Below are 13323 nucleotides of genomic sequence, written 5' to 3' on the forward strand. Positions count from 1 at the left end.
TGTTCATACAAGCTTCTGAAATGAATAAGGCCAACAAAAAACTAAATCCCTGATGAATCCCATGGCATTTTTTTTTTTAACACTATCAGATCAGAATTACAATGACTATAAATGCCCTATAAAATTACCACCAATGTCTTCACATATACGATCGAAGAATCCCCCCTACAATTCTCAAATCTTGGTCCAGTGCCCTGTACAACCCATCTCACCCATACTATATTTAAAAATAAAATAAAAGGGACAAACTCTCTCCTCTTCATCCCCCCCCCCCCCCCCCATATCATCCTCCAATTGTTAGTTTCCAGTTGGGCCCTGCCACACAATTCATCATCGCCTCCTTACATTTTCACGACTATCCTCTTTCTCCTATTTCTAGCTGCTTATTGTTTTCCAAAGTATTTACCATCAGTTATATTTATAGTAGTAACTTAGCTTACTGCTCTTGCCAGAAAAGGTTGCCCTTCTGCATTCTGCGCGCCACCATCCTTCCGGACTCCCTCGTGATCTACTGACAATATGTATATCACACATCCTAATGACAATATGTATATCACACATCCTCCAGGATCAACAAGCTTGAGGAGAAACTATTAATCTTTCAGCCCATCTTATTTTACAAACTGGATTGTTATGCAGCTTTCTTCAATTTCAGTCTAAAAGAGCAAGTCTTCATTCATCCCTTCATTAATATAGTGGAAAGGCCCACATCATCCAATCCAATGAGGGGGAAGACAAGACAAAAGAAAAGGGGGGGGAAATGCCTTTCCCCATCTTCCATTTCTACTTTCTGCTATATTCCATCATCAAGATCACCCAGGGCATTTATCAAATCACAATAACCCTTTGGGGAGTGACCCCCTCTGAGGAAAAATCCTATTCATAGGGGCCAAAAAAAAAAAAAAAAAGTTTTAAATTCTTTTAAAAACTGGGGAAAAGAACCCCCAATGAACACTATATATTAAGTTAGAAGCAGTGTCACTACTGCCCTACTTCACTTCAAGTGGACTAGCTCTTTGCTAGAAGTGTTTCATTGACCCCACTATACTCTTATGAGGGTACACTATTGTGTTAGTGAGATCAAGCATCGTGTGGTTTTACTGATCCCCCTCAGTGTCTAGTGGTCTCTCACACCAACTATAGCAGATTCTCTTCTGCCATCAGGCATTGAGGTCTCCCCTCCAGGGTGACCTTATATACTCGTGTAACCTCACAACCCTTGACCAAGCCAAATGCTGGTGAAACGTCAGGAAGGCTGTTTAAGGTTTTAACATCAGTGTCTAACCTGCCACTTAAAGGGGTACTCGGGTGAAATTTTATTTTTTTTCCCCATCAACTGGTGCCAGAAAGTTAAACAGATGTAAATGACTTCTATTTAAAAATCTTAACCCTTCCAGTACTTAGCTGCTGTATTCTACACAGGAAGTTCTTTATTCTATCTGACCACAGTGCTCTCTGCCGACACCTGTGTCTCTGGAACTGCTCAGAGCAGAAGCATATCCCAATAGTAAACCTATTCTGCTCTTGATAGTTCGAGACAGAGGTGTCAGCAGAGAGCACTGTGGTCAGACAATAGAAATTTAAAAAGAAAAGAGCTTCCTGAGGAGCATACAGAAGCTGATAAGTACTGGAAGGATTAAGGTTTTTAAATAGAAGTAATTTACAAATCTGTTTAACTTTCTGGCACCAGTTGATTTAAAATAATAAATAAAAAAAAAAAAATATATAGGTTTTTCACCGGAGTACCACTTTAAAACCTAGAAAGCCGCACCAACTAAACCTCTAGTGTATAAGATCACCCTGGAGAGATGATAAATATATCTGTCATTAGGATATCATTGGTAGTGCCTAGTGTAACCACAAGATGGCAGCAGGAGCTCAGCTGTCAAGTAAACTTCAATACTGACAGTTTATGCCCCTTAGATCAGTGTTTTTCTAATGGTGTGCCTCCAGCTGTTTTAAAACTACAATTGCCAGCATACACGGACAGCCAAGGGCTGTCCGTGCATGCTGGGAGTTGTAGTTTTGCAACAGCTGCGGGCACACTAATTGGTAAACAATGCCTTAGATGATGCAGTTTACTAGTATATTTTTAAATTGTGCACACAATTTATTAGATTGTTGAAAGGACTTTGATTAGATGACAGTAGATGTGCTATGCAACTCTCGAGGCTATTTGCGCAAAATATAGGACATAAATGAAACTTTTGCAATTCATAGATTTGTCTTTTAACTCCATGTGCATCTTAAAAAGAGGCTTCAGTGGTGTGTTTCAACCATACATTGCAAGATCCTCTAAATCATGCCACAATTCCACAGATTGCACATGGAATATATGGGATTCACAAAGCAGGTTATAATTTAATAAAACGTGACAAGCGTTTTGGATTTTTTTTTTATTAAATACAACTAATTTACATTTTTTTTTTTTTTATAAAATTATGTACAATAGAAGGTAAGGGAGAAGGATAAAAGAGGAAGCTTCGTGTGGTCGTGATAAAGTCCGGCAGCGTCAGTCAGTGATTATGAGCTCGTCCACTCCCCAGTCTTCATAGCTGCCATCGGGGAGATAGCGTCTGATGATTATAGGGATCTTCCTGGCTCTGCCACAACACAAGGCACGGATGGTTACACATAATTTACACACAACCCAAGCTGCTCATCTGACAATTCTATCTCGCAACGAGAACCAATTTTGAGACAAAATACAGAAAGTGAGGGCAGGACAAGGAGGGCTCTGTGCAGGCTCCTGGCTTGTCAATTAGCCTTCAGTGTAAGCTGGGGGTGTTACAGAGCCTCAGTGCATAGAGCTCTACCTGTCCCACCCACACTCCGTGTATTGTGTCTCCGCACAGTCACACAGGCAATAGTTGCAGGGACACCACATTTGTACCCAAACATACACATTTATTTTAACCACTGTATATTACCAAAATACATGTTACTGACTATATAAAACTTTTTTTTTTTTGCAAATGTCAGGTACACTAATATATAAAGCACAAAATCTTAACACTTACTTGAGCTCCTTCATAGCAATAAGCAGAGGATCAGTTTCTCCTTCCAGCTCCACCATAACTGGTGCACACATTCTACAGGGAAAATAAAAAATAAATAAATACATTTGAGATAGACCAAGCTGGGCAAATGTTGCACCAATATACCCTAGGTACAATAGGATAAACAGAAATATGAGAAGAGAAGTTGGAGCTCAAGGTCTAATATAATACATGTATAAAGAGGAGTAAAAAATAAATAAATCAATAAAAGAAAGTCAATTGTATATACACACAGTTTACCCACAGGGCCCTTGTGGGTGGTCACGGTAGAGTAAATTTACAAATGAGGCAAAGAAAAAATAGACATAAAAATAGCAGCAAAATATATATTATATAGGGATCGACCGATATCGTTTTTTTAGGGCACATACCGATAAGCGGTGGAGGTTAGGGCCGATAGCTGATAACTTACACCGATATTCCGGTATAAGTTATCGGCTATTTATCCCCCCGTGACACCGCTGCAGATCATTGATTTAAAGTGGGCGCTTTAAATCAATTAACTGCAGTGGCTTTTGCGGTGCCATAGACCACCGCCGCCACCCGCTTTTCTCCCCCTGCCTGTCAGGGGGTCCTGAGTCCTATCACCGCCACCGCGACCCCCCCCCCCCCACCGCCGCTCCCCTAGTTGTATTAATGTAGCATAAATATCTCTAGGATTTTATATGATCTTTTTCATCTCTGCTCTAAACATTTTACCACATATTTTATACATTATTTTGGCACAATGATACAGCAGGTCCAGTCACCACTTGCATCTACGACTAGTCCAATTCAATACAGAAAGTCAACCATAATGGTTAAGGGCAATTAAAGTAATAAAAGCTAACATAGAACACAATACTAAGATTATGCAAAGAGATTTGACAGTGCAATTTTACTACTAAATATCTACAACCAGACGCTACAGAGTGGGGTTTTGACTTTAATTTAGGTTTTAATAAAGGGTCCTGTGTTTCCCGGTCCCATACTTACGCTATCTGCAGAGCTCTAGTCCCGAGGACCCGGGCCCGCTCATACTTAGTCATGTAATTTGTTGTAATGCGCTTCTGGTTTGATGGCTGCCCCTCGCCAGCAGGTAAGATGGCGACATTCTCCTGATCCTCCTCTTCTGCATTGTCCAAGTCATCTAGGCCCTCGTCCTCTTCAACATCATCGAAATCATCTCCATCAAAGCTTTAGGAGGGAAAAGGAAAATAATTAGGGACCTCACAGTTACCATAAAACGACCACTTACATTTACTACACCAAGATATTCAAGAGAGGCAATAACCAGACCTGTAACTTCAGTGAGTCTAAGGGCTAAAAGGATAAAATTATCAGGCGTCCATTTTGGCTTGTTAGTCACAAGATTAAAGCAATGCCAGAATTTCCTGCTTCATCCCATGTGCCCCCATGATGCCCTCGGGCCTGGAAACAACAGAAAGCATCAGTGATCTCCAGTTAGGACCTGATAGACTTTGTCACACTGCCCCCTAGTGGCAGAAGGAGTTAAAATGTTAGATAAAAGAGGGATTCGGTACTTAAGTGATCTTCCAAATATGTGGTTCTCCAGCTGTTGCAGAACTACAACTCCAAACATGTCCTGAGAGCCTGCAGCTGACAACTGTAGTTCTGCAACAGCTGGAGTGTAACAGGTTTAGATTATCGTGATACTTTGTTTCTACATATGCAGCATTTCAGGGACCCAAACATTAGGCTGGGTCACTAATATATAATATACTAATCTAATAAACTCAAAATTAGTTCTGGAAATTAGTAAACTGTAGTTTAGGCAGCTGAGAAATGTTTCTACAGAAAATTGGAAACCTCGTTCTTTTCTCATTCACTAGGGATTTGGTTGATAAGTAGATAGAACAAGGACCACAAAACAAAGATGCCCCCATAGAACTGTATGGGGACGGGGAGGAGACGGGGCGTCACCGTCAACCTCCAGGTTGACGCTACGCGCCTTAGCGCTCACCATGAGCGCTAATGGTGGCGCCCCGTTAGGGAGATCGTGGGGGTCCCAGCAGTCGGACCCCCGCAATCAAACACTTATCCCCTGATGTAATGTAATGCCGCTGAAGTTGTCCTTTAATAGTACAAGTGAAAATTAGAAACCATGCAATGTATCCTATCAGATAAACATGCTTCATCCTGCTGCACTGCCACTTCTCTCCCCCCCCCCCCCCCCCCGAAAATCAGTGGTCTACATCTGTGACCCTCCAGATGTTGCAAAAGGTCAACTTTCAGAATGCCTGGGCAGCCGTTACAGCATCTGGAGGGCCACAGTTTCAGACCACTGCTGAAAATGATGAACTCCTGCACCTTGAACAGCACTTAGGGCCCCATGACATGGAAAAATTTCCAAGCAGAAACCAGCATTAATATTCAGGTTTTCATTGGAATTCTGCTGCACCGCACACACTGCAGAATTTCCACGATGGACAATTTAAATTCCAGACTCTGCAAAAAGGAATGAACATGCAGAATCCCCTGGAAAAGTCATTGCTGTCTATGTAGAGGATGCAGTGGATTGCCGAAAGGTCTTAGAGCTAAATGATTTGTTGGCCCCGCTGCACACAGAAGGTCATGTGAATGTGCCCTTGGAAGCTGCAATGCAGCTAAACAACTCTCCTGCAAAAGGAAATGACACATGCCAGGGCATTGACATAACGGTATGTTCACACTATGGAATCTCTGAGTGCAATTCTGATGAGGGATTCTGCTGAACTAACCTAGCATTGGTGTAAACGGTTCATCTGCTAAACCATTCACACAGCATAATTTTATCGGTGGAAAATTACACGCCGAAAGAATAAACATGTTTATTCATTCGGCAGAATTGTGTGTTGACTGCATTGTCTTCAATGGCGACAGGGCAGGTTAGTGCAGATCGCAGGATATTGGCGGCAGTAGCTCAGATGGAATCTCCGACCCAGAATATCTTCAGGTGGAGATTCTGCAGTGTTAGCATAAACTTAAAGAATGGGAGACTAGAAGCGCTGGATGAAATAAACATTCCTACAGTTAAAGATGTACTCCAGTGGAAAAAAAAATAAATTCTCTCAAATCAACTGGTGTCAAAAAGTTACAGATTTGTAAATGATTTCTATTTAAAAATCTTAAAGGGGTATTCCAGAAAAAACTTTATTTGACTATGCTACATGGGCTTTAACCCCTTAAGGACCAGGCCATTTTACACCTTGGGACCAGAGCGTTTTTTGCACATCTGACAACTGTCACTTTAAACATTAATAACTCTGGAATGCTTTTAGTTATCAATCTGATTCAGAGATTGTTTTTTCGTGACATATTCTACTTTAACATAGTGGTAAAATTTTGTGGTAACTTGCATCCTTTCTTGGTGAAAAATCCCAAAATTTGATGAAAAATTTGAACATTTTGCATTTTTCTAACTTTGAAGCTTTCTGCTTGTAAGGAAAATGGATATTCAAAATATTTATTTTTTTTATTCACATTTCCAATATGTCTACTTTATGTTTGCATTATAAAATTGACAAGTTTTTACTTTTGGAAGACACCAGAGGGCTTCAAAGTTCAGCAGCACTTTTCCAATTTTTCACAAAATTTTGAACCTCGCTTTTTTCAGAGACCAGTTCAGGTTTGAAGTGGATTTGAAGGGTCTTCATATTAGAAATACCCCACAAATGACCCCATTATAAAAACGACACCCCCCAAAGTATTCAAAATGACAATCAGTAAGTGTTTTAACCCTTTAGGTGTTTCACAGGAATAGCAGCAAAGTGAAGGAGAAAATTCACAATCTTTATTTTTTACACTCGCATGTTCTTGTAAACCCAATTTTTGAATTTTTACAAGGGGTAAAAGGAGAAAATGTATACTTATATTTTTAGCCCAATTTCTCTCGAGTAAGCACATACCTCATATGTCTATGTAAAGTGTTCGGTGGGCGCAGTAGAGGGCTCAGAAGCGAAGGAGCGACAAGGGGATTTTGGAGAGTACGTTTTTCAGAAATGGTTTTTGGGGGGCATGTTGCATTTAGGAATCCCCTATGGTGCCAGAACAGCAAAAATAACCCACATGGCATACCATTTTGGAAACTAGACCCCTTGGAGAACGTAACAAGGAATAAAGTGAGCCTTAATACCCCACAGGTGTTTCACGACTTTTGCATATGTAAAAAAAATTAAAAAAACATTTTTCACTAAAATGTGTGTTTCCCCCTAATTTCACATTTTTGCAAGGGTTAATAGCAGAAAATACCCCCCAAAATTTGTAACCCCATCTCTTCTGATTATGGAGGCACCCCATAAGTTGACCTGAAGTGCACTACGGCGAACTACAATGCTCAGAAGAGAAGGAGTGATATTTGACTTTTTGAGAGCAAATTTTGCTCGGGGGGGCATGTCGCATTTAGGAAGCCCCTATGGTGCCAGAACAGCAAAAAAAAAAACACATGGCATACCATTTTGGAAACTAGACCCCTTGAGGAACGTAACAAGGAATAAAGTGAGCCTTAATACCCCACACGGGTTTCACGACTTTTGCATATGTAAAAAAAATATTTTTTTTTTCACTAAAATGTGTTTCCCCCCAAATTTCACATTTTTGCAAGGGTTAATAGCAGAAAATACCCCCCAAAATTTGTAACCCCATCTCTTCTGAGTATGGAGGTACCCCATAAGTGGACCTGAAGTGCACTACCGGCGAACTACAATGCTCAGAAGAGGAGGAGCACCACTGAGCTTTTGGAAAGAGAATTCGTTTGGAATGGTAGTCAGGGGCCATGTGCATTTACAAAGCCACCCGTGGTGCCAGAACAGTGGACCCCCCCACATGTGACCCCATTTTGGAAACTACACACCTCACAGAATTTAATAAGTGGTGCAGTGAGCATTTACACCCCACTGGCGATCGACAGATCTTTGGAACAGTGGGCTGTGCAAATGGAAAATTTAATTCTCCATTCTCCAATATTTTCACGGATCACTGTTCCAAAAATCTGTCAGACACCTGTGGGGCGTAAATGCTCACTGCGCCCCTTATTACATTATATGAGGGGTGTAGTTTCCAAAATGGGGTCACATATGGGGGGGGGGGTCCATTGTTCTGGTACCATGGGGGCTTTGTAAACACAAGTGGCCTTCAATTCCGGACAAATTTTCTCTTCAAAATCCCAATGGCGCTCCTTCTCTTCTGAGCATTGTAGTGCACCCATAGAGCACAGTACATCCACATATGGGGTATGTTCTTACTCAGAAGAAATTGGGTTACAAATTTTGGGGGGCGTTTTTTTTATTTTCCCTTGTGAAAATGAAAAATTTAGGGTGACACCGGCATTTTAGTGGAAATTTGTTTTTTTCATTTTCCTATCCAACTTTAATGAAAATTTGTCAAACACCTGTGGGGTGTTAAGGCTCATTATACCCCTTGTTACGTTCCGTGAGGGGTGTTGTTTCCAAAATGGGGTCACATGTGAGTATTTATATTTTTGGGTTTATGTCAGAACCGCTGTAAAATCAGCCACCCCTGTGCAAATCACCAATTTAGGCCTCAAATGTACATGGTGCGCTCTCACTCCTGAGCCTTGTTGTGCGTCCGCAGAGCATTTTACGCCCACATATGGGGTATTTCCGTACTCAGGAGAAATTGCGTTACAAATTTTGGGGGTCTTTTTTCCTTTTACCTCCCGTGAAAATAAAAAGTAAAGGACAACACCAGCATGTTAGTGTAAAAAAATTTTTTTTTTTTACACTAACAGGCTGGTGTAGACCCCAACTTTTCTTTTTCATAAGGGGTAAAAGGAAAAAGACCCGTAAAATTATTAGTGCAATTTCTCCCGAGTACGGAGATACTCCATATGTGGCACTAAACTGTTTCCTTGAAATACGACAGGGCTCTGAAGTGAGAGAGCGCCATGCGCATTTGAGGACTAAATTAGGGATTGCACAGGGGTGGACATAGGGGTATTCTACGCCAGTGATTCCCAAACAGGGTGCCTCCAGCTGTTGCTAAACTCCCAGCATGCCTGGACAGTCAGTGTCTGTCTGGAAATGCTGCGAGTTGTTGTTTTGCAACAGCTGGAGGCTCTGTTTTGGAAACACTGCCGTACAATACGTTTTTAATTTTTATTGGGGGGACAGTGTAAGGGGGTGTAAATGTAGTGTTTTACCCTTTATTATGTGTAAGTGTAGTGTAGTGTTGTGTTTTTAGGGAACGTTCACACTGGCAGAGGTTTACAGTGAATTTACCGCTAGGAGTTTGCGCTGCGGCGAAAAATTTGCCGCAACTCATACTTGAAGCAGAAAACTTACTGTAAACCCGCCAGTGTGAATGTACCCTGTACGTTCACATGGGGTGGGGGGGGGGGGGGGGGCAAACCTCCAGCTGTTTCAAAACTACAACTCCCAGCATGTACTGACAGACCGTGCATGCTGGGAAAACCTTCAGTTAGGTTCTGTTACCTAATTCAGTATTTTCCAACCAGTGTGCCTCCAGCTGTTGCAAAACTTCAACTCCCAGCATGTACTGATCGCCGAAAGGCATGCTGGGAGATGTAGTTATGCAACAGCTGGAGGGATCGCAACTACAACTCCCAGCATGCAGAGACAGCTGTTTGCTGTTTAGGCTTGCTGGGAGTTGCAGTTTTGCAACATCTGGAGAGCTATAGTTTAGAGACCACTGCACAGTGGTCTCCAAACTGTGGACCTCCAGATGTTGCAAAACTACAACTCCCAGCATGCCCAGACAGCAAACTGCTGTCTGGGCATGCTGGGAGTTGTAGTTTTGCAAGATCTGGAGGTGCACAGTATAGAGATCACTTTGCAGTGGTCTCAAACTGTAGACCTCCAGCTGTTGCAAAACTGCAACTCCCAGCAAGCCTAAACAGCTCTCTGGGCATGCTGGGAGTTGTAGTTTTGCAACATCTGGAGGGTTACTGTTTAGAGACCACTATAGTGGTCTCAGACTGTAGCCCTCCAGATGTTGCTAAGTAACTCACCGGCTTCCGTTGGATCCAGGGAGCTGCGTCGTGGTCCTCTTCTTCCGCCGATCGTCGCCCGCTGCCGTCGCCAATGGGTAAGTGGATCTTCGGCGCCGGTCCCTGTCGGTTTCCCCGTCCTGCCCCGCCTATTGTGGGTGGGCAGGACGGGGAAACCGAAAGTAAACCCCTCCGCCCCCGATCTGCTATTGGTGGCCGCGTCTAGACCACCAATAGCAGAGATAGGAGGGGTGGCAACCCTGCCACCTCACTCCTATCGCTACAGGGGGATCGTGGGTGTCTAGGACACCCGCGATCCCCCTTCTATTCCGGGTCACCATAGACCCGTATGACCCGGAATCGGCTCAAATCGCCAGTGTGAATTCACTTGCGATTTGCGCCGATCGCCGACATGGGGGGGTCTAATGACCCCCCTGGGCATTTGCGCGGGGTGCCTGCTGATAGATATCAGCAGTCACCCCGGCGCGATCCCCGCCCGGCGCGCACCGAAATTCCCACGGGCGCACAGGTACGCCCTTGGTCCCTAAGTACCAGGGAGCAAAGGCGTACCTGTACGCCCTTGGTCCTTAAGGGGTTAAAGTTAGTGTAGTTCATAATATAGTGTCTGTACCTGTGTGTGACGGTTTTCACCCAATTCTTCTGTGATTTTCACCCCACTATTTTTAAAAGCATACAAAATGACTTGTCTCAGATTTTTCCCAGGTTGCAATGCGGCCGAGACCTGACATCACTAGTTGATGACAGGGAGCCTGTCTGCTTCAATGGGTGGAGCGATCGCTTGGTGGGAGAGAGATCAATCTGCAATTAATGCACAGGTCTTTTGAATGGATGCAGCTCATTTATGTTTCAATGGGTGGGGTGGCTGATGTGTGGGAGGGAGGAATATGGAATTATGGGATTTGTAGGCAAAAAGAAAACTCAAAAAGGAAATACCAGTTCACAAAAGGCTATCCAGAGTGTTCTGGTAATCTCATGACATAGCCATTTAGCCCCAAGACAAGCTCAGATCCTTCCTAAGCATGTCCATTACTGTCTGCCAGGTACATACTAAAATGTACTTATGGTGGATAACCCCTTTAATCCTTCCAGTACTTAACTGTTGCATACTACAGAGGAAGTGGTGTACTTCTTCCCTGTCTGACCACAGTGCTCTCTGCTGACACCTCTGTCCATAGCAAGAGGTTTGCTATGGGGATTTGCTCCTACTCTGGACAAGTTCCTGACAGACAGAGGTGTCAGCAGAGAGCACTGGTCAGACTGAAAAGAACTACACAACTTCCTCTGGAGTATACAGCAGCTGATAAGTACTGGAGGGATTACAATTTTTAAATAGAAGTAATTTATAAATCAGCTTAACTCTCTGGCACCAGTTGATTAAAAAAAATAATGTTTTTTTTACCAGAGAACTTCTCAGTCACATGGCCTAAATTGCTGATAAACTATTGCTGTGCTGCTTCAAAAATCTGTTTTAGCAGTGTGAAATATCAGACTGGACAGAATTCGGCAGGAGAATGAGTGTAGGTACCTGCTTGTGTGTGACCCAAGTTGCAGTGTGAGTTGAGGTCTACCTTTTTGTGATCACAAGTATGCTAATACCAGCAAAATATCTGCAGACAGAAGAAGCTGTGATAAAGGCCAAAGCTTGACACAAGGAAGGGAGAACTGCCACCAAAAAATAGTAGAACCCCTGAGATTACTGCAGAGTTAAAAAGTTTGACCTTTAGAGGACATACATGTACATCTTGCGCGATTTAGAACCGAGTTCAGGAGCTGCTCTTGCTTCATAGCCAGTGAGCACCAGCTGATCATGACGGACATCAGAGATCACATGTCAGTCATTGAAAAGTTTAGACGCAGTAAATGAATGCTAATTATAGCATCTTAAAGTCCAAAAATTACAGGTGCTGGTGGGTTCAGGGGTATGACTGGGACCTCCACTGTGCTGTTCAGTGGTCCTGATCAGTTAAGATGGTGGCCAGAAGTCTCCTCCTTACCTCTGTGTAGCTCTAACACAATCTGCATCTGACAGGCTGGACCAACAGAGCACGGATAACACTGATTAATGCTATAGTACTGAATTGTCCAAGCAACCGAATTACTGTTAATATTTGCTCAGTCTGTTCACACAGCTGTAGTGACATGTGACCTCTTCAGCCAATCCTAGGTACACAGTCACATGTTTGTGTATAGACCAGAGCTGCAGGCGATTATAGTTTTATAATTACCTCCAGCTGTTGCAAAACTACAATTACCAGCATGCTCGGAGAGCCGGAGGCTGTCCGAACATGCTGGGAGTTGTAATTTTGCAACAGCTGGAGGGACCCTGGGTGGAAAACACTGCACTAGATGCTGCTGACATCTAATAGGTTCTGCTGACACTATGTCAAGGTTTGCACACTACTACATTTCCATACGATCAGTAAAGTGATAATTGTACCATCACAGCTTTTTCTTATTTTATAACATAACCCAGTGTTTTCCAACCATGGAGCCTCCGGCTGCTGCAAAACTACAACTCCCAGTATGTCCGGACAGCTGAAGCCAACAGTTGGATGCACCCTGTAGTCTTGCATCAGCTGGCATAAGCAAATTCTGGAATCTAAATGAATCTGTCAAACACACCTAATACCTCTATATAGGTGATGCAGCAAATTAGACAAATTTATAGTATTCTAGAGGACAGAACTAGATACAATGTTTATATCAGTCACATGTCCTATACAATTAGTATCAGATGTTCTATACGTCCTAACCATTAAAAGACCGCTAAAGCAAAAAAGGGTAAGGAAGGGTTAACCACCAGGGACACCAGAGACGTGCCATCCAAATCGCATACAGCACATGAGGAGTTAAAATCTAACCTCTTTCATAAGGATCCTTGAATACCATGTGTAGGATCAGTGTCACCTAAATAGAAGTGTAAAGTGATGACATATAAAAGGACTAAGATGTACTACAACTCCCAGCACACACTGGCAGCCTCGGCTGTTAGTTGTAGTTTCTTAACACAGCCACAGTATAGGAAACGACTAAAAGGACTCCTACTACATTAGACGCCATCACTGCTTCTTAGTCACTATGGAGTAGACACTAGCGCCCCCATCCGCCTCTGCTCCTGTATAACACTCACTTGTCCTCGTTGTCAGACATGGAGCCGCTCCTCGTCTACAACCCGGACAGGAGACGTCTGAACACACGGCTTTTTCCCGGATAAGCAGCAAACGCCTGACGGAGAAGCCGGAAAATACACCACGTGTGCCCGCCCACCGGAAACAGGAAGCGGAAACGCGTCATTAC

At 43.0% G+C, this 13323-nt stretch overlaps 1 protein-coding gene across 1 annotated transcript; it reads right to left on the reverse strand.

The window, feature by feature from the left end:
* Positions 1-2381: 2381 nt before the first annotated feature.
* Positions 2382-13315, reverse strand: POLR2F (RNA polymerase II, I and III subunit F). Its single transcript, XM_056523958.1, has 4 exons — positions 13157-13315; positions 4035-4235; positions 3021-3092; positions 2382-2603 (listed from the first exon to the last, which is right to left on the reverse strand). Exons 1-4 carry the CDS (start codon positions 13174-13176, stop codon positions 2513-2515), a joined length of 384 nt encoding a protein of 127 aa, XP_056379933.1. The 5' UTR covers positions 13177-13315; the 3' UTR covers positions 2382-2512.
* Between the last annotated feature and the right edge of the window lie 8 nt (positions 13316-13323).

This window comes from Hyla sarda, chromosome 6 (genome assembly GCF_029499605.1).
Source record: "Hyla sarda isolate aHylSar1 chromosome 6, aHylSar1.hap1, whole genome shotgun sequence".
In the NCBI taxonomy this organism is placed as follows: domain Eukaryota; kingdom Metazoa; phylum Chordata; class Amphibia; order Anura; family Hylidae; genus Hyla; species Hyla sarda.

What these genes read in the sequence shown, in the direction of transcription:
- POLR2F (XM_056523958.1), bottom strand. Translation starts at nt 13,176, where the DNA reads ATGTCTGACAACGAGGACAA. An exon ending in ACTAGAGCTCTGCAGATAGC is followed by an intron (nt 3,093 to 4,034) that starts GTAAGTATGGGA and finishes TTTTCCCTGTAG; the next exon opens with AATGTGTGCACCAGTTATGG. An exon ending in ATTGCTATGAAGGAGCTCAA is followed by an intron (nt 2,604 to 3,020) that starts GTAAGTGTTAAG and finishes GTGTTGTGGCAG; the next exon opens with AGCCAGGAAGATCCCTATAA.